General features: G+C 43.6%; 1 protein-coding gene across 1 annotated transcript in view; it reads left to right on the top strand.

Moving 5' to 3' along the window:
- tmem132e (transmembrane protein 132E) overlaps window positions 1-27,629 on the top strand; it is an 80,524-nt gene that overhangs the window by 47,269 nt on the left and 5,626 nt on the right. The window contains exons 4-8 of the mRNA XM_039005210.1: window positions 3,806-3,998; window positions 9,395-9,538; window positions 16,118-16,323; window positions 18,635-18,914; window positions 23,675-23,869. Coding sequence (XP_038861138.1) covers window positions 3,806-3,998; window positions 9,395-9,538; window positions 16,118-16,323; window positions 18,635-18,914; window positions 23,675-23,869 — 1,018 coding nt within the window. The remainder of the gene's footprint in view (window positions 1-3,805; window positions 3,999-9,394; window positions 9,539-16,117; window positions 16,324-18,634; window positions 18,915-23,674; window positions 23,870-27,629) is intronic.

Below are 27,629 nucleotides of genomic sequence, written 5' to 3'. Positions count from 1 at the left end.
GACAGAGAGACAGCTCTGGACTGAGGGGCAGTTCTGGATAAATGGCAGCTCTGGGCTGAGGGGCAGCTCATGACTGGCTGACGGCTCTGGACGCTCATGGCTCGCTGACAGCTCTGGACGCTCATGGCTAGCTGACGGCTCTGGCAGATCCTGTCTGGTTGGCGGCTCTGGCAGATCCTGTCTGGTTGGCGGCTCTGGCAGATCCTGTCTGGTTGGCGGCTCTGGCAGATCCTGTCTGGTTGGCTGCTCTGGCAGATCCTGTCTGGTTGGCGGCTCTGGCAGATCCTGACTGACGAATGGCTCTAGCGGCTCCTGACAGACGGGCGGCTCTGACGGCTCGGGACAGACGGGCGGCTCTAATGGCTCGGGACAGACGGATGGCTCAGACGGCACTGGGCAGACGGATGGCTCAGATGGCGCTGGGGAGACGGATGGCTCAGATGGCGCTGAGGAGACGGATGGCTCAGATGGCGCTGAGGAGACGGATGGCTCAGATGGCGCTGGGGAGACGGATGGCTCAGATGGCGCTGGGGAGACGGATGGCTCAGATGGCACTGGGGAGACGGATGGCTCAGATGGCACTGGGCAGACGGATGGCTCTGGCCGGATGAGGCGCACTGTAGGCCTGGTGCGTGGTGCCGGAACTGGAGGCACCGGGCTAAGGACACGCACCTTCAGGCTAGTGCGGGGAGCAGGGACAGGGCACACTGGACTCTCAAAACGCACTATGGACCTGGTGCGTGGTACCGGCACTGGTGGCACCGGGCTGAGGGCACGCACATCAGGACGAGTACAGGGAGAAGGAACAGTGTGTACAGGGCTCTGGAGACGCACAGGTGGCTTAGTGCGTGGTGCCGGAACTGGAGGCACTGGGCTGGAGACACGCACCATAGGGAGAGTGCGTGGAGGAGGAACAGGGCTCTGGAAACGCACTGGAAGCCTGGTGCGTGGAGTAGGCACTGGTGGTACTGGGCTGGGGCGGGGAGGTGGAGCCGGAAATACCGGACCGTGCAGGCGTACTGGCTCCCTTGAGCACTGAGCCTGCCCAACCTTACCTGGTTGTATGCTCCCCGTCGCCCGACCAGTGCGGGGAGGTGGAATAACCCGCACCGGGCTATGTAGGCGAACCGGGGACACCATGCGTAAGGCTGGTGCCATGTAAGCCAGCCCGAGGAGACGTACTGGTGGCCAGATATGTAGGGCCGGCTTCATGACATCCGGCTCAATACTCAATCTGGCCCTGCCGATACGAGGAGCTGGTATGTACCGCACCGGGCTGTGCACACGTACAGGAGACACCATGCGCTCTACTGCGTAACATGGTGTCTGCCCGTACTCTCGCTCTCCGCGGTAAGTACAGGGAGTGGGCGCAGGTCTCCTACCTGACTTCGCCACTCTCCCTTCTAGCCCCCCCCCAATAAATTTTTGGGGTTTACTCACAGGCTTCCAGCCACGTCTCCTTGCTGCCTCCTCAAACCACCGCTCCTGGGCTTTAGCTGCCTCCCTCTCTTCCCGAGAGCGGCGATTCTCTCCTGCCTTAGCCCAGGGTCCTTCTCCATTCAATATCTCCTCCCATGTCCACGAATCCTGGTTTCGCTGTAGCGCTCTCCCACGCCGCTTGGTCTTTGGTTGGTGGGTGGTTCTGTAACGATTCTCTAGCTCTTCCTCCTCCTCGGACGAGGAGAGGAGAGACGGATCAGATGACCAATATGCAGCGTGGTAGTTTGACATGATTTATTTAAACAAGACAAAAAACGAACTATACTTGATACTAAACAAAATAACAAAACGAATGTAGACTGACCTGAACGTAAGAACTTACATGTAACGAAGAACGCACGAACAGGAAAAACAGACTACACAAAACGAACGAACGAACGAACAAACAAACCGAAACAGTCCCGTGTGGCGCAACATACACAGACACAGGAGACAACCACCCACAACAATCAATGTGAAAACACCTACCTTAATATGGCTCTCAATCAGAGGAAATGAAAACCACCTGCCTCTAATTGAGAACCATATCAGGTCACCCTTTAACAAACATAGAAACACATAACATAGACTACCCACCCAAACTCACGCCCTGACCGTCAAACACATACAAAATAACAGAAAACCGGTCAGGAACGTGACAAGTCATAACTGTCTGGTACTTATGCACATATTTATGGGCTATGGTAATGATCATGGAAATGTAATGAAAAGCTTACCATGCCCATAGAAATGTAATGAACCGGTTTCGCCGTTTCATTGCTTGATCATTGAAATCCATTGAGACAGTTGTAACATCTTGTACAAATGATGCATTGCAGGGTTTCCCAAATAATCAGTGCTTGATGATGAGTTGGTTATTTGACTCAGCTGTGTAGTGCTAGGGCAAAAACCAAAATGTGCATCCCGGAAGACGCCCCAGAACCGAGTTTGGGAAACCCTGATGTATTGTACTAAATGATCACATTGAAAATCTACTGTAGGCTGCTTGTCCGTGTGGGAAACAGACATATTAATCATAAATATAGTATACTGCTTCTACCAAAGGTTGATGTGGGAATGAGTTGCTTGGCCAGCTGGATAGGTAAATAGATGCCAAAAAGTGAAAAGACAACACCCAAGAAAGGACCACAACCATAATATTTCTAACTAGCCACGTGCGAGCGTTTGAAGGAAAAAATAAGCTGTTTCACTACACTGGACCCGTCAGAATGAAAAGCAACGAGCCAATGACATTACAATAGGGGTGTGATTGAAGTTGTGCGGCCCATTGACATGACAGATCGCGTAGCACAAGCATCAGAAATTGTAACGACAAGTCCGACAATGCTTCAAAAATGTAGGACAGCTGGTCAGGACAGCCCCATTGATTACAGGCGGGGGGGGGTGGGGGGGGGGGGGGGGGCATTCAGTTTTTTCTCAAATGGTTATGAATCTATGTCATGGTGCTCTTTTATAAAAAGCTGTCACGTTTCGACCGTGAAGTCTTTATAAACCTTAGCTTATCAAAGACTCGTTGGTCACCTTGTAAGAAGTTCAACTCACTTTTGGAGTTTCCAGAGTTCAGTCACATTCATTTAGGTGATGAATCACCTGAGGCTGACGTTGGTGAAGGCTTCACATGCCTCCTTCATTTATACATTTTTAGAACGATGTTGGTGCACTGCAATTTTCAAATAAAAATAAAATTAGGTTTTGTCACACACTGAGTAGGTGTGGTGAAATGTATTGTTTTACAGGGTCAGCCATAGTAGTACGGTACCCCTGGAGCAAACTAGCGTCATGTGCCATGCTCAAGAATAAATGGAAAGATTTTTCACCTTGGCGGTGAACTCAGGTATGCGAACCAGCACTCTAATCGCTAGGATACCTGCCTCCCTATCGTCTGTTCATGTTAATCTCTCTTGATAAACACCCTAAAAAATCTAAAACTCTCTGAAATACATGCTCACGCATGTGTGTGGGGATCTCATGCCTGGTCAGGTAGCTCCTAAAAGCAGATAGGAATGGCACATTTCTGGACCTCATTGGTTATTCCAAAACAACAGATGCGCACAAGCAGCAGCCTGATTGTTTCATTTGCTGACTGTTCCAATACATAATGCCTAATACATGACAGAACAGCTGCTTGTGCCGATCGTCTACTCATTAGCATATTTAATGATCAAATGCAGCCCTGACCCCCATTAAGCCCCTTGTAAATGAATAAAATGCTGGATTTGGTGCTGGATCCTACTGTGTTTTTGGTAACATATTGCTGTTATTGATGTATTACGCTTTAATTGCTCAATTATTCCATTCCCCACAGGGATGAACTGGCCAATATCGAGGTGATGCAACTGGACTTTGAGATGGAGAACTTCACCAGCCAATCGGTCACCAGAAGGATCAACTGGAACATCGACTACCGGGGCCAGAACCCACCTCCGGACTCGGAGAAGGTGGTGACTGAGTTGACCGTGGTGCAGAAGGACATTCAGGCTATCATCCCACTCTCCATGGTGAGTAACCTGTGACATCACATATGGTATGCTATAATAATGTTCATATCAGTTGAATCTGTCCATTGTAACATTTGCCACAACTATTAAATTCAAATCTCTCATGTAAGACAATAGGTTAGCCTCCAGTTTCATCAAAGGACCTTCGATCCCCATGGTCATTTGTAACCATGCTTATCAACACTTGAGGTTCTCTCTCACTAGATCGATGATGATTTCACCTGCTAAGAGAAGGCTACCAAGGCCACCAAGTAATTGCACATCATGCTAAGAGTCTGTCTGGCGTCTCCACTCCTATCTCATGAAAAGGGGCAATTACTGTAGTAGGCAGTAAAAAACAATTGTGGAAACAAGGGACATTAATTAAGTAATAGGAAGGTAGAGAGCCAGTCCTGAAGGGTCAAGTCGCCTCCTGTGTGGTTTTACCTCCCCTTACTTGGTGAAGGGAGCCTGTGGAAAGTCTCTAGAAGTTTTAGGGGGGGAGAGACTTCATTATTTGAAAATTACAATTCAACTGCTTGGGTAAAATGTATAACGACACTTAGTTCTCTCAGCCCCGCATATATTTATATAGGTCTAAAATGCCACAAGTTGCAAAGAAGCAAGCACCCAGGTACTGAAGACACTTTTTTAACACACTCAACTACAGAGGTTAATAAGCGAAGAGGAACATGACCTCTGTGTGTTCACCGGACTTGGCAGTGTGGGCTTTGTTAGAGGGGCTTTGTTAGAGGGGTCAGGCAGCGATGAGGATAGGAGTTCAGCTGAAAGGAGCCGGGGTCATAGAAAGGCCAACGCGTGGGGAATAGCAAAAAATAGCAATAGCCGAGGCAACCTGCGCCATTTCATTCATTATCAGCTGCTTTGTTTCACTGTTTCTGCTTCATGTACTGTAGTGTAGAGAGCGTTCGTCCCAAATGTAACCTTATTCCCTTCATAGTGTACTACTTTTGACCTGGTCCCATAGCACTCTGGTCAAAAGTAATGCACTATATAGGGAATAGGGTGCCATTTGACAAAGGCAGAATCTAATGCCACACATTCTCAGGTCTCTCTGTCTAATTATTGTAACAGTAACAGTAGCAGCAAGGCGGTAGACATAATGCACTCAGCACGTTGTGTCTACCATTGCACACATCCTCTGAGAGCTTGATAGAAACCAGAAGGCTCAGATCAGTATTTTTTCTGCAGCCACTGATTTGGGAGACAGCAGGATGAGGCAATCTGGGGAAAAAAACACACAAGATGCATTTTATCTTGAGTAACAAAAAAATGAAACAGACGAGGGACAAGAACATGGCAAACCATGTGCACAAAATGAATCCCCTCTGATTTAGCCCTAGCATGAACAAATGAGGGAGGGAGGCTTGAGGGAGAGATAGAGGGATGGGGGGGGGGGGGGGAGAAAAAAAACGAATCCCAAGACGTGAAAGCTTTGCTAAGCAGATTCACTGCCAGCCAGAGCTGAGCCACTACAACTGGGGAGGAGGAGGCGAGGGAGGGGTGAGATAGTAGCGAGGGAGGGGGGAGGAGGAACGAAGGAGGTGGGTGAGTTTACAGTGCAGAGTAGTAGCATCTTCCAGGAGGATGTGGTTAAATCAGACTCCATCACATTAGTCCTGTCAGGGCCCCAGCTAGGTCCCCCTGGCCCCCACAGTCTTGGCGCAATTACCGCCCCGTGTCAGAGAGCCCTCTCAGGGGCTTCTTATTAACGAGGGATGGGAGAGGTGGAGAGGGAGATGAGGAGGGGAATAGCGGGATACTGTGTTGCTGGCCCCACCACTGCTTCATGCTGCCGCAGTAGCGAACAGATTATAAATAAAACATGGGCGTCACAGGGCACGCGCACACAAACACACACACACACACACATCTACACACGCCACAGGTTTTGCACGTCTGACGTGGTGTTTCAATCATTTCCATGAGGAGTAGGAAGTGGAAGCCGTGGCGCAGAAAGCAGCAGAGGTTTGGCTTTGATATGATTCGCTGGCTAATCGGCTCGGTCTTAAAGCCTCCATCAAAACTCAACAACTGTGGGGCTGTCAAGCTTCATTCATTCTCTCACTGCTTGTCATTTGGTTACTTGGATTAAAGTGGACCCTGCTTCTTTCATTTCTCCAGTTTAAATCTAAAACAACACTGTTCACATGGTTGAAGCTAAACTAGTAGTCATTAATCGACAATACTAGTCGTTGTTACAGGAGCAGTATAATAGATGTTTTCATTTCCGCAGTGTATTAGACTGATAGTTGTCTCAGTCCCGTTTATTGGGCCTGGAGTAGTCGTGTCTTGTGTCTACACTAACTGATCCTTTTCTTACTGTGTGTCTTAATGCATGGAGTTAAAAAGTGTTAAGCTTGGTGTTTCGCAGGCTATAAAGTGTTTGATTACTTTGAAATCCTTTCCTGCGTGTTATTGATAGCTCTCCCCCTACTGTGTTCATGATAAGCTCTCACTCATTACTCCGGACACTGTGGCTACCACTTACCGCCACCATAAATTCTCAGGCCTCCCATTTAAATGTTGCATATTAGCTGGGCAACAGAATACCATTGGCACGTGAAAATGAGAAACATGAGGGAGGACGGGATGATTTTTTACTATAAGGTGGCAGTTGCGGTTTGTTGAGAAGAAAAAGAGTTGAGCTCTTTTCTCCGTCCCATAATTTGTCAATGTCAGAGGACCTCCCACTGGGCACAGATGTCAATTCAACGTCTATTCCATGTTGGTTCAACCTAATTTAATTGAAATTATGTGGAATCAACGTTGATTTAACCAGTGTGTGCTTAGTTGGCTGTCATTGGTCTGCAGTGGCTATTCTTTAGCAAGAAACTCAGATGGCTAGGTTAACACATTTTCCTCACCGTATAATTACTTAATAAGCATATTGTATTATGAACAAATGTATCAACAGGTAAAATGGCATCAATATTCAAATAGTGCACCAGCTAATTTAATTTGGGCAGGACCTGACCATTGTGAATTCTTCTAGACTTTAAATTGTTCTAGTTTCAAATAGTTTGGAAGTTATATTGTGAGATTACCTGCTATGGACAGCAATAAGTCATTCAGTATGTATTGGTTTTCGAAGGGCACACACAACATACAATTTGCACTCATTATCAGTGAACATATGCTTGTATCATGCCAAGTAAACTCTCCTATTTGATTGCTAGCTTTAGGGCACTACAAATTAAAGGAGCTCATCAACATACATGCCTCCAGAAGCAACATTAATACTCTTTTATATGCTGCATTCTTTTTGATTACACCACATTAAGTAATACTGTTTTGCTTCCAAGACTTGAGCATGGTGGTGTTTTGATTGAAGTCAAAGGAACATTTACATGATTTGGGTTTTCTCTAGGGGGCCACGAGGGACACAAATTAAAGTCAAACTCCTTACCCCCGCATAGCTCACATTCATTCCATCAAAATAATGAGTTTATTAACAGTCGCCCATTTCAAGGACCAGTGTGCATTTTAATTGGCTGTTTCTATATCACTGGAGTCATGATAAAAGTGTAGATCTGCTGACGGACTTGGCCCTGTTTATAATCAGTTCTCAAGTCAGTTTTTATTCCCCAGCAATGAGATTTCAGACATTTATTAGCAACACTAGACTTCATAGTTTTTGTTTGAGGCCTTAGTGCACAGATTCACTAACAGTAACATGTTGTTTGAGGTCTTAGTGCACAGATTCACTAACAGTAACATGTTGTTTGAGGTCTTAGTGCACAGATTCACTAACAGTAACATGTTGTTTGAGGTCTTAGTGCACAGATTCACTAACAGTAACATGTTGTTTGAGGCCTTAGTGCACAGATTCACTAACAGTAACATGTTGTTTGAGGCCTTAGTGCACAGATTCACTAACAGTAACATGTTGTTTGAGGTCTTAGTGCACAGATTCACTAACAGTAACATGTTGTTTGAGGTCTTAGTGCACAGATTCACTAACAGTAACATGTTGTTTGAGGCCTTAGTGCACAGATTCACTAACAGTAACATGTTGTTTGAGGTCTTAGTGCACAGATTCACTAACAGTAACATGTTCTTTGAGGCCTTAGTGCACAGATTCACTAACAGTAACATGTTGTTTGAGGTCTTAGTGCACAGATTCACTAACAGTAACATGTTGTTTGAGGCCTTAGTGCACAGATTCACTAACAGTAACATGTTGTTTGAGGTCTTAGTGCACAGATTCACTAACAGTAACATGTTGTTTGAGGCCTTAGTGCACAGATTCACTAACAGTAACATGTTGTTTGAGGTCTTAGTGCACAGATTCACTAACAGTAACATGTTGTTTGAGGTCTTAGTGCACAGATTCACTAACAGTAACATGTTGTTTGAGGTCTTAGTGCACAGATTCACTAACAGTAACATGTTGTTTGAGGCCTTAGTGCACAGATTCACTAACAGTAACATGTTGTTTGAGGTCTTAGTGCACAGATTCACTAACAGTAACATGTTGTTTGAGGCCTTAGTGCACAGATTCACTAACAGTAACATGTTGTTTGAGGTCTTAGTGCACAGATTCACTAACAGTAACATGTTGTTTGAGGTCTTAGTGCACAGATTCACTAACAGTAACATGTTGTTTGAGGCCTTAGTGCACAGATTCACTAACAGTAACATGTTGTTTGAGGTCTTAGTGCACAGATTCACTAACAGTAACATGTTGTTTGAGGTCTTAGTGCACAGATTCACTAACAGTAACATGTTGTTTGAGGCCTTAGTGCACAAATTCACTAACAGTAACCAAGATTGTGAGGACAGATACAAAGGTTTTTAGGACAGGTTATGTTTTGTTGGGGCATTCAAATATACTTTCCTTTGTCACCTTAATTTTTGCATCCGCTTGATGAAGAAGGAATGTTTCACTTTACTCAAATTTCTTAGCATACATAGTCAACGTGAACTTCTTGCCTTTTTGTTCTAGAGTCATTTGGAGCAGAATGCAGCTCGGAGGGGAAAACATAAAAACATATTGCCTTTGTACAGTACAGGAAATGTTCATCTTGTAGTATATTTGAGATTTAAAAAAGGCTTCTGAAGTACGTAATTTCCACTTTGAAATTTCAGACTTGATTTACCCTTAAGAAAAATGTATCAACCCCTGCAAAAATGTGTATTATAATGCCAATTATAATCCACATAATAATTCACATTTCCTGCTGAAGCAAACTGGCTCAAGTTAAGATCCTTCATCTGTACTTGGAGTGATGAAATGGATGAAAATCAAACCCAACGATCACTGAGAATGGCTTCCAGCGGAACTCTTTTGGACATTATTTTTGAAAAGTACATATTGGAAGTACCCAGTGAAATATAATAGCAATGAACACTATCTAACACTGTTTCATGTTTGTTCCCCCTCTACTCTACAGGACACCGAAATCATTAACACTGCGATACTGACCGGCCGAACCGTGGCCATTCCCGTGAAAGTTGTCTCTATTGAAATGAGTGGAGTCGTCACCGACGTCTCGTCCTTCGTAGAGTGCAAGTCGTCTAACGAAGACATTGTCAAGGTATGGTACAGTGGAAAACTTGGTAATTTTGGGGAAATTACCGGAATTTTGCAACCCTATCCCTCCGATCTTGGTAATGCATCTGATACCGAATGGAATCCCACCACACTCGTACACACCCTAATGGACCTGCAGCACACTTTAATATACCATAATGCAAACAGGAAAACCTCATTATATGGCTGTCCCTCCATGGACGAATCAATGGATGTTCATACACGTACTGGTACACCAAAATCAATAGGTTACAAAGCACAGTTATAACTATAAAGGATATAGTTTTGAAACACTTCTCTTCTCTGGCCTAGTCTGGCCTAGTCTGGTCTAGTCTGGCCTAGTCTGGTCGAGTCTGGCCTAGTCTGGTCTAGTCTGGTCTAGTTTGGTTGCCACCATGTCTCCAGACCTTAGAGTTTACTTTAGCTGCATTATCTGGTGCAAGGCATCCATTTCCATCCATTTTCATTGACTACTTTCCAAATGGCACGCTATTGCCTATTTACTGCACACATTTTTACCAGAGGTCCTGGTCAAAATTACTGCACAAAATAGGGAATAGGGTACCATTTGGGATGCAGCCTTAGCCAAGTAGGGCGACTGAAGTGCTGTAAAGGATGTAGGTAAAAATACTTGAAAGTACTACTTAAGTAGTATTTGGGGGTATCTGTACTTTACTATTTTTATTTTTGACAACTTTTACTTTTACTTCACTACATTCCTAAAGAAAATGATGTACTTTTTATTCAATGCATTTTCCCTGGCACCCAAAAGTACTCGTTACATTTTGAATGCTTAGCAGGACAGGAAAATGGTCTAATTCACACACTTATCAAGAGAACATCCCTGGTCATCCCTACTGCCCCTGATCTGGCAGACTCACTAAACACAACTCTTTCTACAGATAAATGGGATTTACCCCTGCTGATTATGGGGTATGAAGGCAAAATGTCGGTCCTTCTTCAATCCACAAATGGGAGTTGATGTTGTATTCTACCACTGTGGGCTCCCAACGGGCCAGAGTTGTGTTTGTGAGTCATCCCAGGACACTAGCATCGTCTCCTCGCCTCCAGTCATCCAGTGATGGAAAAAGTACCCAAGTGTCATACTTGAGTAAAAGTAAAGATACCTTAATAGAAAATGACTCAAGTAAAAGTGAAAGTCACCCAGTAAAATAATACTTGTTTAAAAGTCGAAAAGTATTTGGTTTTAAATATACTTAAGCATCAAAAGTTAATGTAATTACTTTAAATATACGTGTCAAAAGTAAAAGTATAAATCATTTCAAATTCCCTATTAAGAAAACCAGATGGCACTACTCTTGTTTTTTATTTATTTACAGATAGCCAGGGGCAACCTCCATCACACAGACAAACAAAGCATTTGGATAAAGGAGGTTGCAACCTCTGAAATGTAATCCAACTTTATTTGTTGATTTTCTCGGAGCACGTTTGATGACAGTATCACAACACCTTACAGAACGTGAGAAAATTATACATGTGAGAAAAATATACAACATTTTTTTATGTTGATTTAAGCATTTCTGTTCATTTGAAAAGATCACGTGGGATTATCGAAAGCAGAGTGCACAATAATAAATGCACGTGTTCAGAATAAGTGGAGGGAAAAGCATCAACTGTACAATACAGCAAGAATATACAGACCACACCTAATCTTATTCTGACATTCATATGTGTGATAAGACTAGGATCTATTTGTCAGAGGGCAAATCAAAAGCGAGACATTTTGCCATTAATCTATTTGTGAGAAGGTTTAGAATGGTTTCAAGGCGAGCTGCATTAGCTCAATGTTATTGAATAGACCTCGCTTCGCTGCCCTTGCCATTGAACTTTAGAGGATAATGCAAGATGAGACCTTCAAGCCGAGACAGTTCTATAAAACAATCCGCCGAATACAAAAGAAAGGTTCCTAAAGATGATCCACAAAGGTTGTGTGGTTGTTCAGTTGTGTGGTTTTGTGCTCTCCCCATTGCATTTTGTGGTGCCACATTATTCATACACAGCACTGTAATGCAGATCTGTTCTAATCAGATTACTCTATTCTATTATTCTATTCGCGTAGCCTAGGTGAATCTGTGGAACACTAAAAACTGTATGCTCCGCTCGGTCTATAAGTAAAGCACATAGATAATGTCTTGTCATATAAACCAAGTCTCACCATGTGCACATACTGTAGGTTGTGAATTCCAAATGCGTGGGCTTCTGCTTAATTTTTGTATGTTTTTTTTTAAACAAAGCATTTATTTTTTTGGCTATTTTTGGCTATTCGCCAACCTGCCATTGTTCTGTTTTTGTTCCCAACTTTTGGAAAAGGTTATGCTGCTCTCATTTCTCTTTGCTGAGGCGTTTATTTGTTTGTTTGTTTCTCCCTCTTTGAAATAAATAGGCCACAGTATATGTCAGCGCTGCCGGATAACCCAATCCCATTTGACTGTACAGTGTGTGTGCGTGTGTGTGTGTGTGTGTGTGTGTGTGTGTGTGTGTGTGTGTGTGTGTGTGTGTGTGTGTGTGTGTGTGTGTGTGTGTGTGTGTGTGTGTGTGTGTGTGTGTGTGTGTGTGTGTGTGTGTGTGTGTGTGAGCACAGTAGGATGATTTGGTTATTAAAGACCACATCTGTGCTCTGCTCAGACAGAGTTTATTCTGCTATTTTGTGTTGTGTTGTGCAGGGTGTGGAGGAAGGCACGGGGATGGGAGGCAGTATGGGGAGAAGGCAGGCAGCAGAGACAGAGGCTGGGCGAAAGGAGGTGTGGGCTGAGGACCCTGTGGGGATTTGTCAGCGAGTGGGAGACATGACTCCCCCAGCTGATCCTTTCTCCCAGGGCTGTGTGTGTGTGCGTGAGTCACTGTAGCCATCTGAGGACACAGATAAGGCGGCGGCCGAAAGCCTTGTTCCATGCCAGTGGTCATCCAACCCTTGCCCTGCCAAGCCCTCTGTTTCCTCCATTCTGCACTCACACCAATGTGACACATTCACCTTCAGCTAACGACCAGGCTTAAATAAGAAAGGCTTTGTGAGGCAGTGAGATAAGTACACCTGAGTGGTCTAGTGTCTTCACTGTTGTCTCCTTGCTGTCTGCTGTGCTATTGTATATGAGAGGTCTCGAAGAAGTTCGTATTATTGTTGATGGCCTCACAATGAGGACATAATCCAGTCAATGAGAGCATACAGGCCCAGAATTTTTGTTAAATGATTGTATCCTACTAGAAACTGGTTTTGAGAGATTAAGCAATGAAACGCTGTGTTTCGCAAAGAATTCCTTCAGTTGATTAATAAGTTAAGGGGGATTTTTAAAGAGAAGTCTATTGATTATCATACTGTACCTTCCATCAATCAAAGTAGTTTTTCATAATGGCCACTACAGAGCAACATTAATACAACTGGGTTGTGTTCATTAGGCACCAAACGAAAGTAAAATAAATTGAAACAAGGAGGGACAACCCGAACTTGTACCTTAACGCTTGATTTCACTTTCTGTTGCAAAATATTTTAAAATGTTTGACGTTGCATGCCCTAATGAACACAGCCCGAGTTAGGTTTTATTTTTCCATCTGCTCCACCTTCAGCAAGAAAACAGGTGGCATTGATAGGCCGAAATCCTGTTTGGAGGCACATGTTGAAGTTAAGCGTGTAAGCAGAGGTGAGCCAGCATGGGATCTCCATCACTAAATGGTGCTCATTGTTTCTCATTAGATCCATATGCATTAGTCAGTAGAATAAGTACTATCAGGTCAAATGAACCTGCCAACCTTCTGTGTTCCACATGCATGCAACTCAACGTGCATGCACAATACGTTAAACCAAAACAAACATTAAGCGACCCATGGAAAAACAAAGCCCGGCAATACAGTATTGGAATCCGTTTTGTTATCAGAGCTGCCGAGGAGTAAAGATATGGATATACTGTGCTGCAGGCGGGTGGTGATCCTTTTTGATCCTGGATCTCTGTCTGTTGGTTTAAACTGAGCCTGGATGCCGCCCTAGCGGGTAGTGCACGCCCTGTCTTTCTTTGCCCCGACCCTACCCAGGAAATCTGTTGGCACCATGGAAGATGCCACAGCACATTAGAGGGCTGTGTAGCGACGACAGCTCGCGGCTCCATGCATGAGAGCACTTTCACGGGCCCCGCTGGGCTACTGACACCCGTAGTCGTTAACAGCTTTTGACTCACAATTAGCCAGCCAAGTTTATTAGCTGCCTGCAGGAGCTGGGATCGTTTATGCTAGCGCAGTTAGCAAGGGTGAGTGAGAGTGATAGGAAGGCTGGTGTTAGCATTATAGCGACAGGTTTGGCTGGGGAGGCCTAGAGTGGTAGGTCACAGGTGTGGAGGGGGCACTGTGTTTTGGTGCAGAGGATGACGGTGTGTGTGTGTGTGCATGTGTGTGTGTGTGCGTGCGTGCGTGCGTGCGTGCGTGCGTGCGTGCGTGCGTGCGTGCGTGCGTGCGTGCGTGCGTGCGTGCATGTGTGTGTGTGTGTGTGTGAGAGAGAATATGGGGGCAGGTACACTACATGACTAAAAGTATGTGGACACCTGCTCGTCGAACATCTCATTACAAAATCATGGGCATTAATATGGAGTTGGACCCCCTTTGCTGCTATAACAGCCTCCACTCTTCTGGGTATGCTTTCCACTTGATGTTGGAACATTGCTGCAGGGACTTGCTTCCATTCAGCCACAAGAGCATTTGTGAGGTCTGGCACTGATGTTTGGCGATTAGGCCTGGCTCGCAGTCAGCGTTCCAATTCATCCCAATGGTGTTCGATGGGGTCAGGGTTCTGTGCACGCCAGTCAAGTTCTTCCACATCGATCTCGACAAACCATTTCTGTATTTCTGTACAGAATCGTGATTCATCACTCCAGAGAACGCGTTTCCACTGCTCCAGAGTCCAATGGCGGCGAGCTTTACGCCACTCCAGCCGACGCTTGCCATTGCACATGGTGATCTTAGGCTTGTGTGCGGCTACTCGGCCTTGGAAACGCATTTCATGAAGCTCCCAGTTATTGTGCTGATGTTGCTTCCAGAGGCAGTCTGTAACTCGGTAGTGAGGACAGACGGTTTTTACGTGTTATGTGCATTAGCACTCGGCAACCCGCGTTCTGTGAGCTTGTGTGGCCTACTACTTCGCAGCTGAGCCGTTTGTTGCTCCTAGACATTTCCACTTCACAGTAAAAGCACTTACAGTTGACCAGGGCAGCTCTAGCAGGGCAGAAATTTGACGAACTGACTTGTTGGAAAATTGGCATCCTATGACGGTGCCACGTTGAAAGTCAATGAGCTCTTCAGTAAGGCCATTCTACTGCCAATGTTTGTCTATGGAGATTGCATGGCTGTGTGCTCAATTGTATATACCTGTCAGCAACGGGTTTGGCTGAAATGGACGAATCCACTAATTTGAAGGGGTGTCCAGATACTTTTGTATATATAGTGTATGTCCTTTGCTGTATCTAAGCCTGGCAAGCAAGAACCTAATTATCATGATTCAGTATGAAAAAAAGTATATTACCCTGATTCCAGCTGACATCACAGATCTCTGCCAGAGAATGATGATCCCAAAATCCCTATTCACACAAAGGTGACTACAGACAGATAATCTGAAAACTTGATTTACCAGAACAAGGGAAACGAGGGAAAAGACTAATCTCTCTCCTCTATCTGAAGGCTTCCCACCCAGCCTGTATGGATTGCAGAGTGGAGAGGCCTGTCTGGATGGACTGGGTGTTTTATTAAACCCCCCCTCCTCTTATGATGAATCCCCAACCCTGAGAAGACTGGCGAACCCGACCTCCATTTGCAGGAGATTAGCTCCTCTGATTACAGTGTCAGCTGCCTCCAACTGCCAGATAAATCATCGATGGTATCCCGAAAGCAAACCCTGCTATCTATTACAGTAAATCATTTAGTATTAAAGGGATGGGTATTTATGAGAAATACTGTGCTGGGTGATTTCTTGGAGACAACTGCTGGATAAAAAATAAGTAAACAGAATTTTGTGTGCGGGCACCTGATGTATTTAGCTTTCATATTCTATGAATTATCTGTTGCCTGAAAGCTTGTGTTAGTATATATATTCTGCTGTGTGTCTCCGCATAATTTTGTACAGATCATTACACTGAAAATAGTGGTGGGTTGTGGGTGATCGTGGGCCTGATTTTTAAAGGCTTAGAGTAGACTGTACTTAAGAGCCAGTTCATCCACTCAAGAAGAGACTCAAATTAGATAGGAGAAAACCCTCAAGTAGTGTTGTTTACACTGTGTTCCCAAATATTTTAAATTACAAAAATATAGCCCCTCGTGGCAAAATATTGGAAAGTTCACAAAGGAGGATTATTGTGACCTAATAATAATAGTACACATTCCACATTAAAATAATCTGTAAGCGAAAAGGAAGACATGTTTTCCCTGTTTCCTTTAGCGGAATCTGAGAAAAGCTGTGCACCAGCAAATCCAATGTAATAAACTAGGTGGTGGACTCTACTCCTGCATCCATACTGTACTATATCACTTGTATCACCTGTCAACGGCAGATCATTATCATATATTGACCCTTAACCTTTGTTTTTCACAGGTGTCCATGAATTGTGACTACGTGTTTGTGAACGGGAAGGAGACGCGGGGCTCCATGAACGCCCGTGTCATCTTCAGCTACGAGCACCTCAGTGCCCCCTTAGAGTTGACCGTGTGGGTGCCCAAACTCCCCCTTCAAGTGGAACTGTCCGACAGCAACCTGAGCTTCATCAAGGGCTGGAGGGTACCCATTCTTCCTGACCGCAGGTAGAACTCACCAACACACTAAACACAGCTCCCCTTTGTGTGTAGTGTTAGAGTGGAGAGCACTGCTCTTTTAGAGCTGATGTTTCTTGTATTTATTTTTAATTCATTTTGAGGTTACTGCACTCTAGTGTGGTTTGCTGCACTCTAGCTGAGACACTAGCCTAGATGTCATTGTCTTCCTCAACTTAATGTTTTTAGTCTTTACCCCTTGCACTGTCATGTATCGTTTCAATTGTGCAGCCCATATTTTGCTTGTGTCGTGTGTGTGTGTGTTACATGTCGTCCTAGTGACGCAATTCTATGCAAATCTGCCTAACCAATGTTTATGCCTCTTAGGCCTTATCTTTGTTTGCACAACTACTGCCTGTGCGCACATTTTATTCGAGTTTAAGCCAACCCATGATTTCAGGTAATCGAACGTATCTCTCTCAATGAATTGAACTAAACTAAGAAAGTTTTTTTTAGAACAGGAAGTTAAGCAAATTCCATACCGGATTGACAGTAAATTCATGGCAAGCTTTTAGGTCCGGTTTCCCAGACACAGATTAAAGCTAGTTCTGAAAAAACTATTTCAAAAGAGTTTCTCGATTGAGGATCTTTTTTATCCTGGACTAGGCTTAATCAGTGTCCGGTAAACAGGCCGCTGAAGTTTAAAATGTTTTGAACCATCAACCGCAATGAACAACATTAACTTCAAATTGTTGTAGGGAATAGGAAAAAACAGAACTGCAGAAGGCTTCATTCCGCCATTTTGGCAAGACATTTAGCACTTAACTAGATGTTTGCGATGTTGTCAGAACAAGGACAAAAAACACCTCACTGTGCATTAAACACTTAGATGTGATGTTTTTACTTTTTTATAAACAGATACCACCAAACTATGCTATTAATTTAGCTGTAATTTAATCGCCTTTTATTTGGTCTCCCTTCAGAACACAAGCCATTTGGCTCACTTCTCACTCTGTCTCTCATCTCTCACTCTCGCTCTCTCATATCTCTCCCTCTATCTCTCCTAACACAACACTGTTTAAGCCCTAAGCTTTATCAAGGGCCAGGTCTCTTGGACCGCAATGTGTGTGTTTGTTACATTGCAGCTGCATTGCTCACTGGCTGTGTTATCCAGTAATGTGTTCTAAAAGAGGACAGAAGTGTAATCGGGTAGGCCGGCCGATGTGCAGCAAAGCTCCAGCTGGTGTATCAAAGATCCTAATAAGAACAGACACTCCTCTAAAGAAAAAAAAACATAGGTATGGCCTTAACATGGGAAACTCTCTGACCTGAGCAAAGAGTCACGAAACTCCATAAGGAGAGTCACACTGTCTCTCGGGTTTACCCTAGTCTTAACTGAACACTCTTGTCTACATTCTTGTCTCTCCACTGCTATTGTGGATTTGTTGTACAAGTTGAAAAACACAGGCGAACGGCGCCTTTTAGCCTTAAATGTCTAGCGTTAGCCGGCCACGGGACATGATGCATGTTAGAGTATTGTCAGACCTCTTAGGGAACACAGGACAGGCCTGCTTGATATTCAGATGGGCTTTGGGAATCAATGGGTGGGATATGCTTTGTCAGTCACTGACAGCCCGCTGCCGCTCCTGCATCTTAAGTTATCTGAAAGGATAAGTCAAAGCAAAGATTAATTAGCCTTGGGAATGGAGGAGAGCTTTTTAGCATTTAAGAGGAAAGCCGGCAGCTTGTCAGGCTGTTGAGAAACGTTTGGCAAGTATTACATCTTCTGGAGGAACATATTGGGCTTGGTTGGGATGCACTGACCGTGTTCTCCCCCTGTCCATCTAAGCATCCATTGATTTAGGAATGGAAGGCACACGTCCAAATCTTGCTTGTTTGGAAGTTTTTGGAGGAGTTTCGTGCCGGCTTGGATAACTTTTCCCTCACAAAGGGCACATTGGAACATACACTGTAACAGATGTCCTCCACATGGATTAGTGTTGGGCCTCTCATCAAATCAAGTGCTAAATGATATAATGATAAGAAGCAATTAAGAACATAAGCTCCCGAAACAGGATGCAGGATTTAACTACACTACAGCATATTCCACAAACATATTGAGTTACAAGATGCATCATTAAAGGTTATGATAAGCCATTGAGCTACTGCTGAAACGGCTTTGTAAATAGTACAGCAAATACATTTTTACATGATAACCCTTACTTTGTTGTTGTACACTTTGATACTGGTAATGATATTGACAATGGTTACGGTTTTGACACTGTTAATGGTATTGACACTGTTAACATCATTGACACAGTTTCTTTCTCTCTATCTCTCTCTCTCCCTGTCTTTGTCTCAGGAGCGCCAGAGACAGTGACACAGATGACGACGAGGACGACCGGCGGGTGAGCCGGGGCTGCACCTTGCAGTACCAGCGTTCCCTTGTCAAGGTGCTGACCCAGTTCCACACCACCTCCACCGAGGGCACCGACCAGGTCATCACCATGCTGGGGCCCGACTGGCAGGTGGACGTGACTGACCTGGTTCAGGACTCGCTAAAGGTGGTCGACCCCAGGATAGCCGAGCTGGTGGACCGCACCGTGCTGGTGGGCCTGGAGCTGGGCTCCACTGTACTGAAGGTATAGAAACTTGGCTAGGTCACCAAAGTCTGTAAAAAGGAAATAGCTTCTTTCAATTGCCTCTTTTACCTCATAGATGTTTGTCCGTCTCATAAATGTTATAGGCTAGGGCACTAGAGGCAAATAGGAAATTGACACTGAGGTAGACAAAATGCGTCAGTTTGGATCATACTGACCAAAGTGCAGCTGTAATATGCAGAAGCGCTCAGAGTGCGCGACAAAATATTTTGTGCTTCACATTGACCTAGATGAACTGACAGGTGAAAGAAGGAAGTTACGCCTCTTCTTCATCGCTTTCACCCATTTTGTCTTTGTAAAGGAAGCCTCTTTACGATGATGAAATTATGAGATCTGTCCAAACTTGCTTTTAAAGATGGCTCCATCTGCATAGGCATGTAGTCTATATGGGCTTCCGCTTAGCCTTCCATTATGCAGCTCTACCATTCAAACTGAGTGATTGATGGCATAGAAAACCATACTTATTGAAGGCTGTAAGAAATTAAAAGATCTCAAGCTTACACCGTATTTTATGGCACATAAGGAAAATGAAGAGTAGCCTATTTCTCACTACCAACCCATATTAGTGGAGAAAATAAAAAAATAAAACATGTAACCTTTATTTAACTAGGCAAGTCAGTTAAGAACAAATTCTTATTTACAATGACGGCCTATCCTGGCCAAACCCGGCCGATGCTGGGCCAATTGTGCGCCGCCCTATGGGACTCCCAATTTCTCACTACTAACCCGTTGGTGGAGCGAATCATCTATTTATAAAAATGTAACCTTCATTTAACTAGGCAAGCCAGTTAAGAACAAATTCTTATTTACAATGACGGCCAAACCCGGACGACGCTGGGAAGATTGTGTGCCACCCTATGGGACTCCCAATCACAGCCGGATGTGATACAGCCTGGAATCAAACCAGGGACTGTAGTGACGCCTCTTGCACTGAGTTGCAGTGCCTTAGACCGCTGCGCCACTCGGGAGTCCGTGGGTCCATGAATCTACTCTCAAACTAAATTATTTCACTTAGAGGGTTCACTGATAAATTAGTTATAAGACCTTTTTCATTAATCGAATGCCATTTTCCAAACAATCATTTAATCAGGGGGGAGTAGTCTGGAAGATTTGATAATGGGCAACAGTTTAATCCCACCATCTTGACTTTAAGGGGTTTCATTTCGGAGCTAATTATTGTTTTTGAATGAAAGTACGGCACCACAAAAGGTGTAAGAGTCAGATCTTGTATTGTTTTTCGTTTAGATGTTTATTTATTTTACATTAAATGCATTACGAAATATGACCTTCACATGATTTTAGAGCTTTTTAATTGACATTCCAAAGACGCATATTGAGAACATTTAATTGCCATAACATTGAAAACATTTCATTGTTTCTAACAACACAGAATTAAACAATTAATAAGAGCCCCGTGATGGTAGGGATTGCCCATTACTGCTTATCACTTATTAACCATCTTTTATTCACGACTTTTTAAAAATTTGATGACTATTATTTAATTTCTTAAAATCATCGTCTCATCTCTGCTCAGGCAGTAGCAGCCAGACAGCCAGATAACATCTAACGTTATCTCTGTGCTCCCCAACGAGTCATAAACTCGGCAAAAAAAGAAATGTCCTCTCACTGTCAACTGCGTTTATTTTCAGCAAAATGAACATGTGTAAATATTTGTATGAACATAACAAGATTCAACAACTGAGACATTAACTGAAGGCCCTAGCCCTCACCCTCCAATCCAACAGGTCCCAGACCTGCTCAATGGGATTGAGATCTGGGCTCTTCGCTGGCCATGGCAGAACACTGACATTCCTGTCTTGCAGGAAATCACGCACAGAACGAGCAGTATGGCTGGTGGCATTGTCATGCTGGAGGGTCATGTCAGGATGAGCCTGCAGGAAGGGTACCACATGAGGGAGGAGGATGTCTTCCATGTAACGCACAGCGTTGAGATTGCCCCTCTCAGCCTATTGCGGACAGTCTGAGCACTGATGGAGGGATTGTGCGTTCCTGGTGTAACTCGGGCAGTTGTTGTTGGGAAACAGTGTTTAAACCCTTTACAATGAAGATCTGTGAAGTTATTTTGATTTTTATGAATTATTAACGTGTGCGGGGCCAGGAAGAATAAGTGCAGTGGATTCTGGTCATTGTAGATATTTAAAAAATGTTTTAAAAATACGCAAATCAAAATTTTCAGGTGCTGGACAGATGAACATGTCAAAGAAAAAAAGCAATTTTTTGCAACTTTGGTATGCTTCCATAGGAAAATATTCAACCTAGTTTAGCGCAGAAAACGTGGTAATTAACTACAATGAAAAAAGGAATGTCAGCAACTGCTACTATGGTGATTTAATCAGGCGCACAATAAAAACAACTTTTCGATCCGAGTTGGATTTTCGTCAGACTGGACGAATATCCAACTCTGAACGAAACGTCGTGATGATTTCTCTCTAGAGAAACGGCGTGTAGAGCTCACAAAAAAAACTAAATGCAAGTAATTGAACCAATATCGGTCAATTTGTTGTTTAATAATAATACAAAAAACTACATTTCAGTTCATCGCTCAGCACTACTTTATAGGGCAGGGGTATTCAAACTCTTACCCTACAAGGTTCCGCACCCTGCTGCTTTTCTGTTCTACTTGATCATTAATTTCACACAGTCCCTGATTAGAGGGGAACAATTAAAAAACACAGTGAAACTGGCTTCAAGGTCCAGAGTTGAGTTTGAGGGTTATATGGAAATTTGCGACACAACCATAGACATTGGTGAGGTGTACTTATAACACCCATTTCTGTCAGCCTCACACAGAGTGTGATGGAGTGAGGGAACGCTTGATAATGGTTGTTAGTACAGGCGAAGTGCATCCTAACCTATGACCTATGTACTGCATGGACCTATGTGTGGTATGGCTCCAAATTTGTTTTGCGTTAGCTTTGACATAGATTCAAAGTAATGTGTACAATCCACACTCTTAAAAGAGTTTACCTGAAAGGTACTTCTTTTATTTTTTTAATTACTGTTTTACTAAAAGACTATTAGTACTAGCCTACCCATAGAAGTGGTCCATTTGTATGCTTTGGGTTATTTCTACCAATTTCTGTTATTTCTGTTTGTAATTACACAGTCATTTATTTCATTGTGAATCAATTATCCACATTCATTTTGACCAAACAAAAAAACAAAGCTTAGTTACTCAAATGAGTTGGAAAAACACAGGTGCCTAACTCAAAGCTTTTTTAGAGACAAAACCCAGGGTGGAGAACTGTCCTGCTTAGAGTACTTCATCATTCAACTGAATTCCCCACCGTTTGTGAAACTTTAGAAGTCATGTATTCATGTACTTTCATCCCCCGCGGTTACATTTTATGAGCGTAGGGGAGAAAAAGGAGAGACGGACTACCAATGAACTGGAACTCTCCTCTCCAGCACATCTGATCCCGAAAATATGCATCTGGGAGTCCCCGACGGCAGACCTTGGGATCAGAAGACGACAGCTTTGTCCTCTCTGGTGACATACGCGGCCGGTGACGTCAAGCCACATTGAGCCATCATAAAAAGCGGTTTAAAAGCATTCTATGTACACGTCACCTTACCAGACAGTCCAGCCTCTTCAGCACACTATACTCAACAGATCAGGATGGCAACTCTGTCTCTGTGTTAACGGGCTCTTACTACTTTTTAATGGGTGTTTTGAACAGGGAGAAGGGCTGTACTGATAACAGATTGCCAAATTAGTGTGCTGTTTAGGATGGTAAGATTTTGAGCACTATTAAATGTTATTATGACCGTTGGAGGCCAAATTAACAAAGGAAGAGGCTCTCAATGCCCCTCTTCACTGTAGATTTGGCATGAGCTCCAATTGCTACAGAAGTGGAACAACCAACCAGGCTCGGATGAGCAAGAGGGAAAATATTTGGAAAGATAATGATGCACTATGCCTGAAGGTGAACAAGCTATTTGGATAATGAGAAAAGCCAGTCGGCGGTCATCTCTAGTCATCTCTAGCCGATGTTGTCACCAGAGCAGTACACATACAATTAATAATGACTGGAAAATGTATTAATCCTCCAAAAAATAGAGCTAAAAACAAAACATTAAAAAAATGACAAAACATAGGTCGTTGATGGGGGAGAACCTGTCATATCATCTAAACCATCTTACAGGGCTTCCTGTATTTTACACAGGCAGCCTTATACATCTGAGTGCTGATGTAAAAATAAAATAGAAAAGTTAAGTCCTTTATGACTCACAGAGGAAGGCGAGTGCTTCTGTGGTTGACTTTTCACAAAGGAAGGCGAGTGCTTCTGTGGTTGACTTTTCCCACATGACCTTTGCGAGGCAATCGGAGGCAACAACAGAAAGGTGAAATAATGAGCTGTAAATGCCGTGTTTGGCCCCATGATGGAGGCAGACCTGTCAAGGCCCCATGATTAGCTCAAGATGGGTGGGGGTTTTATTTTGTATTTTGTGCCCTGCAGCCATCCGATGGACTCACATTTTTGCCAACCACCCACTGGAGAGAGGTCAAGAGGTCAAGTGTAGGGCACAGGGAGGCTGTAAGAGGCAGCCCCCGGTCAGCATCCGGTGTCTGGTGCTTTCATTTTGGCTTGAGTGTCTCATTTATCACACACTTACACAGGAGACGGACAGAAAGACAGACTCATATCCCACTTGTCTGTATCCCTGTCATGACACAAAATGCTTGGTGTGACAGTCAAACGGTCTCTTGTCGTTTGCAGGTGGAGTCTCCACTCGCCGTGGAGGCCATGTTGGGAGAGACGTCGTTTTCCGTCACCGATGAGAAAGTCTCCATCTTGGAACTTCGCGTCCACGCCATCTCTGGACTTTCTTTGTCACTACAGCCCAGCCCTGGCAACAGTCACACTATGGTCGCCAAGGCAACTGGCCTGCAGACACTTGCTGCACCAAAGCAGGTACTGTATACTAATATATATGATGATACATGTAGAGGGCATTGAGTTTGTGTGGATGTCAGCTTTGAGTATATAAAACATTAAGAACCCCTGCTCTTTCCATGACATAGACTGACCAGGTGAATCCATATCAAAGCTATGATCTCTTATTGATGTCACTTGTTAAATATACTTCAATCAGTATAGATGAAGGGGAGGAGACAGGTTAAAGAAGGATTTGTAAGCCTTGAGACAATTGAGACATGTATTGGGTATGTATGCCATTCAGAGGTTGAATGGGCAAGTCAAAAAATGTAAGAGCCTTTGAATAGGGTTTGGTAGTGTGCCAGGAGAACCGGTTTGTGTCAAGAACTGCAATGATGCTGGGTTTTTCACGCTCAACAGTTTCCCGTATGTATCAAGAATGGTCCACCACCCAAAGGACATTCAGCCAACTTGACACAACTGTGGGAAGCATTGGAGTCAACATGGCCAGCATTCCTGTGGAACGCTTTCGACACCTTGTAGAGTCCATGCCACGACTAATTGAGGCTGTTCCCAATATTAGGAAGGTGTTCCTAATGTTTAGTATACTCAGTGAATGTTTATAGACGTAAGCAACCTGTCATCATATTGTTTGGTACTCAGGTGAGTATAGATGAGTTCATTTTCACCAAGGTACCTATTGAGCTTGGTGTCTTTTGATCTTGTTAATAGAACACCACAGCAACTGTATAACTCATAGAACATAAAGCTCTTCTTCAATGTACAGACCTGATTCATGATGGCCTTCAAAGATAATCAATGACAAAATACATTTTCAGGTAAATAATAAAACATTGTCAAACCAGCCGCCTCATAGTACAGAAGGCATTGCCATGGTTACAGTGTCTGAATGTGCCAGGACATGCCTTCTCACACCTTTGGAGGAAGGTCACTCCAGCGAACATAACACTGTCGTGTTCTCTATCTCTATAGTACTTCTTCTCATTGAAAGCCATTTAATACATGTTTTATCTAAATGGTGTGAAGAGGACATTCTATTCATTTCTATTCTCAAGGCATTGCAGCTGGAGCACCACAATTATCTGAAGTGGTGCTACAGCATGTCTTCATGAATATTCCTTAATGAACAAAAATCATACAGTGCATTCAGAAACGATTCAGGCCCCTTCCCTTTTTTCACATTTTGTTACATTACAGCCTTATTCTAAAATGGATGAAATAAAAAATATCCTCATCAATCTACACACAATACCCCATAATGACAAAGCAAAAACTGTTATTTTCAAATGTTAAAATTAAAAAACAGATGCTTTATTTACACCTATTCAGGCCCATTGCTATGAGACTGGAAATTGAGCTTGAGTGCATACTGTTTCCATTGATCATCCTTCAGATGTTACTATAACTTGTTTGGTGTCCACCTATGTTAAATTCAATTGATTGGACATGATTTGGAAAGGCACACACCTGTCTATTTAAGGTCCCACAGTTTACAGTGCATGTCAGAGTAAAAACCAAGCCATGAGGTCGAGGGAATTATCCATAGAGTTCCGAGACACAATTGTGTTGAGGCACAGATCTGGGGAAGGGTACCAAATAATTTTTAAGCATTGAAGGTCCCCAAGAACACAGTGGCCTCCATAATTCTTAAATGGTAGAAGTTTGGAACCACCAAGAGCTGGCCGCCCAGCCAAACTGAGCAATCGGGGGAGAAGGGCCTTGATAAAGGAGGTGACCAAGAACCCAATGGGCACTCTGACAGAGCTCCAGAGTTCCTCTGTGGAGATCGGAGAACCTTCCAGAAGGACAACCATCTCTGCAGCACTCCACCAATCAGGTTTTTATGGTAGAGTGGCCAGACAGAAGCCACTCCTCAGTAAAAGGCACATGGCAGCCCAGTTGGAGTTTGCCAAAAGGCACCTAAAGCACTCTCAGACCATGAGAAACAAGATTCTCTGGTCTGATGAAACCAAGATTGAACTATTTGGCCTGAATGCCAAGCGTCACGTCTGGAGGAAACTTGGCATCATCCCTATGGTGAAGCATGGTGGTGGCAGCATCATGCTGTGGGGATGTTTTGCAGCGGCAGGGACTGGGAGACTAGTCAGGATTGAGGGAAAGATGAACGGAGAAAAGTACAGAGAGATCCTTAATGAAAACCTGCTCCAGGGTGTTCAGGAACTCAGTGTGGGGCACAGACAAGACAATGCAGGAGTGACTTCGGGACAAGTCTCTGAATGTCCTTGAGTGGCTCAGCCAGAGCTCAGACTTGAACCTGAACATCTCTGGAGAGACCTGAAATAGCTGTGCAGCAATGCTCCCCATCCAACCTGACAGAGCTTGAAAGGATCTACAGAGAAGAATGGGAGAAACTCCCCAAATACTGGTGTGCCAAGCTTGTAGCGTCATGCTCAAGGCAGGTAATCGCTGCCAAAGTTGCTTCAACAAAGTACTGATTTAAAGGTTCTGAATACTTAAGTAAATATGATATTTCTGTTTTTTTTACCTCCTAATGAAGTCAGTTGTATAGAGAAGTTCCAGGAAAACAACGAATGTTAAGTTCAGGTTATTAAACTAAGCATACGGTACTGAGTACAGTGCATAACGTCATTTGCCTATTTAAAAACAAAGGAACAATTATGCAAGCCTTTACATACAGATCTGTGAAAGCTTAAGACAAAAGCAATTGCTTACAGAGACTGACATCTTAACAACCTCTATGTTGTTTAGGTGCAAACCTCTTAAGGATCGGACACTTTTTTTTCAATTTTCGCCTAAAATGACATACCCAAATCTAACTGCTTGTAGCTCAGGACCTGATGCAAGGATATGCATATTCTTGATACCATTTGAAAGGAAACACTTTGAAGTTTGTGGAAATGTGAAATTAATGTAGGAAGATATAACACATTAGATCTGGTAAAAGATAATACAAAGAAAAAACATGTGTTTTCTATTATTACATGTTTTTCCCATCATCTTTGAAATGCAAGAGAAAGGCCATTATATCACTTAGGAGTCTAGGCGCAATTTAGATTTTGGCCACTAGATGGCAGCAGTGTATGTGCAAAGTTTTAGACTGATCCAATTAACCATTGCTTTGTATCAATTCTTCCCAAATGTGCCTAATTGGTCAATTGATACATTTTCAAGTATATAGCTGTGCACTCTCCTCAAACAATAGCTACTGTAAATTGGACAGTGCAGTTAGATGAACAAGAATTTAAGCTTTCTGCCCATAAGACTTGTCTATGTCCTGGGAAATGTTCTTGTTACTTACAACGTCATGCTAATCACATTAGCGCACGTTAGCTCAACTGTCCCACAGGGGGACACCAATCCCGTAGAGGTTTTAATGCATGGGTGTCATTTTTTTATAGATACTATAGTTGGAAAAACAGTATTTCTTACAGGCATTACACCATAGGTGTTGATTTCCATAGGGAAACATCGGTAACACTGCATCCAACCCGCTAATATGAACCTAGAATTGAACATCTGTGGGAAGCAGCTCATGAATTTTCATGACATCACACACATCCAGAAAATGGACTGTTGACGCTCGCAGTGCTCATTCACCTATTTGCCTTATTGCTGTGCTGCACCCAAACAGCCCTCCAACACACAAGCCTGAAAATAAATCTATTTGTTACAAAAAACTCCCAGGGAACGTCTCATCACACCAGCAAAAATACATCTTGTTTAATAAAAGTCAGAGGAATCGGCCTTATTTCCGGCATGTTTGAGTCTTGCAACTGGGGACTTCAGTTTCTCT

The sequence above is a fragment of the Salvelinus namaycush genome, chromosome 12, assembly GCF_016432855.1.
Source record: "Salvelinus namaycush isolate Seneca chromosome 12, SaNama_1.0, whole genome shotgun sequence".
Classification (NCBI taxonomy): domain Eukaryota; kingdom Metazoa; phylum Chordata; class Actinopteri; order Salmoniformes; family Salmonidae; genus Salvelinus; species Salvelinus namaycush.
This window is presented reverse-complemented; position numbering and strand designations above follow the sequence as displayed.